This window comes from Rhagoletis pomonella, unplaced genomic scaffold, assembly GCF_013731165.1.
Source record: "Rhagoletis pomonella isolate Grant_MI unplaced genomic scaffold, Rhpom_1.0 Rhpom_scaffold_00003, whole genome shotgun sequence".
Taxonomy (NCBI): Eukaryota; Metazoa; Arthropoda; class Insecta; order Diptera; family Tephritidae; genus Rhagoletis; species Rhagoletis pomonella.
The window spans coordinates 19,688,345-19,690,234 of NW_023458557.1; the positions used below are offsets into that span (position 1 = coordinate 19,688,345).

At 36.5% G+C, this 1,890-nt stretch overlaps 1 protein-coding gene across 1 annotated transcript; it reads right to left on the reverse strand.

Moving 5' to 3' along the window:
* Nucleotides 1–990: 990 nt before the first annotated feature.
* Nucleotides 991–1,575, reverse strand: LOC118736080. The gene has a single exon (XM_036466183.1). The coding sequence runs from the start codon at nucleotides 1,573–1,575 to the stop codon at nucleotides 991–993; it is 585 nt and encodes a 194-aa protein (XP_036322076.1).
* Between the last annotated feature and the right edge of the window lie 315 nt (nucleotides 1,576–1,890).

Sequence of the window (1,890 nt, forward strand, 5' to 3'; positions counted from 1 at the left end):
TTGGCCGGAAGCATATGCTTTAAAGGATATCTCTGCACAGACAGCTGCAAATAAATATTTTAATGAATATGTTTCGCGTTTCGGTGTGCCTTTAGAAATCACGACGGATCAGGGTACTCAATTTACGTCCAAATTATTTTCGGAACTTACTAAATTACTTGAAAGTCATCATATCACAACTTCTTCCTATCATCCTCAAAGTAATGGTATTGTGGAACGATTGCATAGACAATTGAAAACTTCAATTTTGGCTAGGAATGGAACTAGAGATTGTTACGATTAGCTACCGATTATTCTTCTTGGTTTGCGTTCAATGTACAAAGAAGATGTTGCAGCCACTCCAGCTGAAATGCTTTTTGGCCAAAATTTGTGTCTACCTGGAGAACTTGTTGTGTCAACTACAGAAAATGTTACTTCCGCCGAAATTTTAGGAAGTTTACGGGAACGTTTTAAAAACTTTAATTCAAATTTAAAACATCACAAAAATACCGATTGAGGAATTTATGTTCCAAAAGATTTACAAACTTGCAAATTTGCTTTTATTCGTATTATTAACAAGCATTCTCTTCAACATCCTTATGAAGGGCCTTACGGAGTTATTGAAAAAGACAAACAATTTTTTAAGGTAGATGTGAATAATGAAATTAAAATTATTTCGATTGACAGACTAAAGCCAGCAATAGTTGAAATAACACAACCACATAACACTAACAATCATATACTTTCAACAATGACTAAAAAGTAACAAGTTACTTTCAATTTGTATAATAATAACTCTCTGGAAGGGGGAGTATTGTAGGGTTAATACTATTTACTATTGTACTTTGTTCATTTTTGTACTTTGTTATTTTTGAAATTATTGAATTAAGTTCTTTTTCAATTAATGAAAATCAAAAAGAAAATTTTTGATACTTCAGAATTTTTTCTTCTTTGAATCTTAAAATACATTAAACATAAAATTAAAATTTTATAAAAATAAAATTCTTTTAACTACACCACAGTGTCTTTAGATGGGAAATCGTCTTTAAATGGAAGAGACACGATGTATCTTCCATCTTGGTTCCGCATTGTCGTTCGTTTGTAGAGCTCCTCGCATTGCTTTTCCTCCGCTGTCATTATCCTGTCTTCCGGGATGTCTTCTAACTCCCAGAAAGTGCTGAGTTGTTTATCCAGGGCCACTTCATTGAAGAACGATACGCGATTAGTAGTCGGATTATCTGAGTCTGCCCGACCCGTCAGTATCCAACCGAATACTGTCTCTTGAGCTAATAGCGTACTTAGAACATTCTTTCGAATACCGCCTAAAATTATTTGGGGATAGATGTCTCCACCTAGAACAAGATCGACTTGCTCGTTTATGAAGAACCTTTTATCCGTCAAGACAAGATCTGGAAGAGCTTGCTGCGTGAGTGCGCTGATGTGGAACGTTGGCAAATTTCCAGTAAGTCTTGGTAAAACTAACATCATCGCTTCTATCGAAATCAGTGGATCAATGGGTGACCTAAGTTGAACTGAGCACGATTCTTTTACCTGCGCAGAAACCGTATTGTTGATGCTCGAAACTTGGGCATGCATTTTCTTAGTCGGCAGGTTAATTCTGCGTCTAAGCCTTTCCGTAATGAAAGAATACTCAGAGCCCGAATCAATTAGTGCTCTCGCTAAGAAATTCGTGCCATTAAAATGAATGTCTACACAAGCTGTACCCAATAATACACCTTTGCTTGTGTAGCATGATGTGTTTTTACCTTGTTAACCGTTTTGCTTTTGCCTTTTGTAGAATCGCGGCGCATTTGAGCCTGTCTGGAAGTGGACGCTGAAGTATCCAAAAGTTCAGAAATGTCATTCCTATTTGTTGCCTCTGGAGGTGCTGTTTGAACGTGTAAGAGAGGG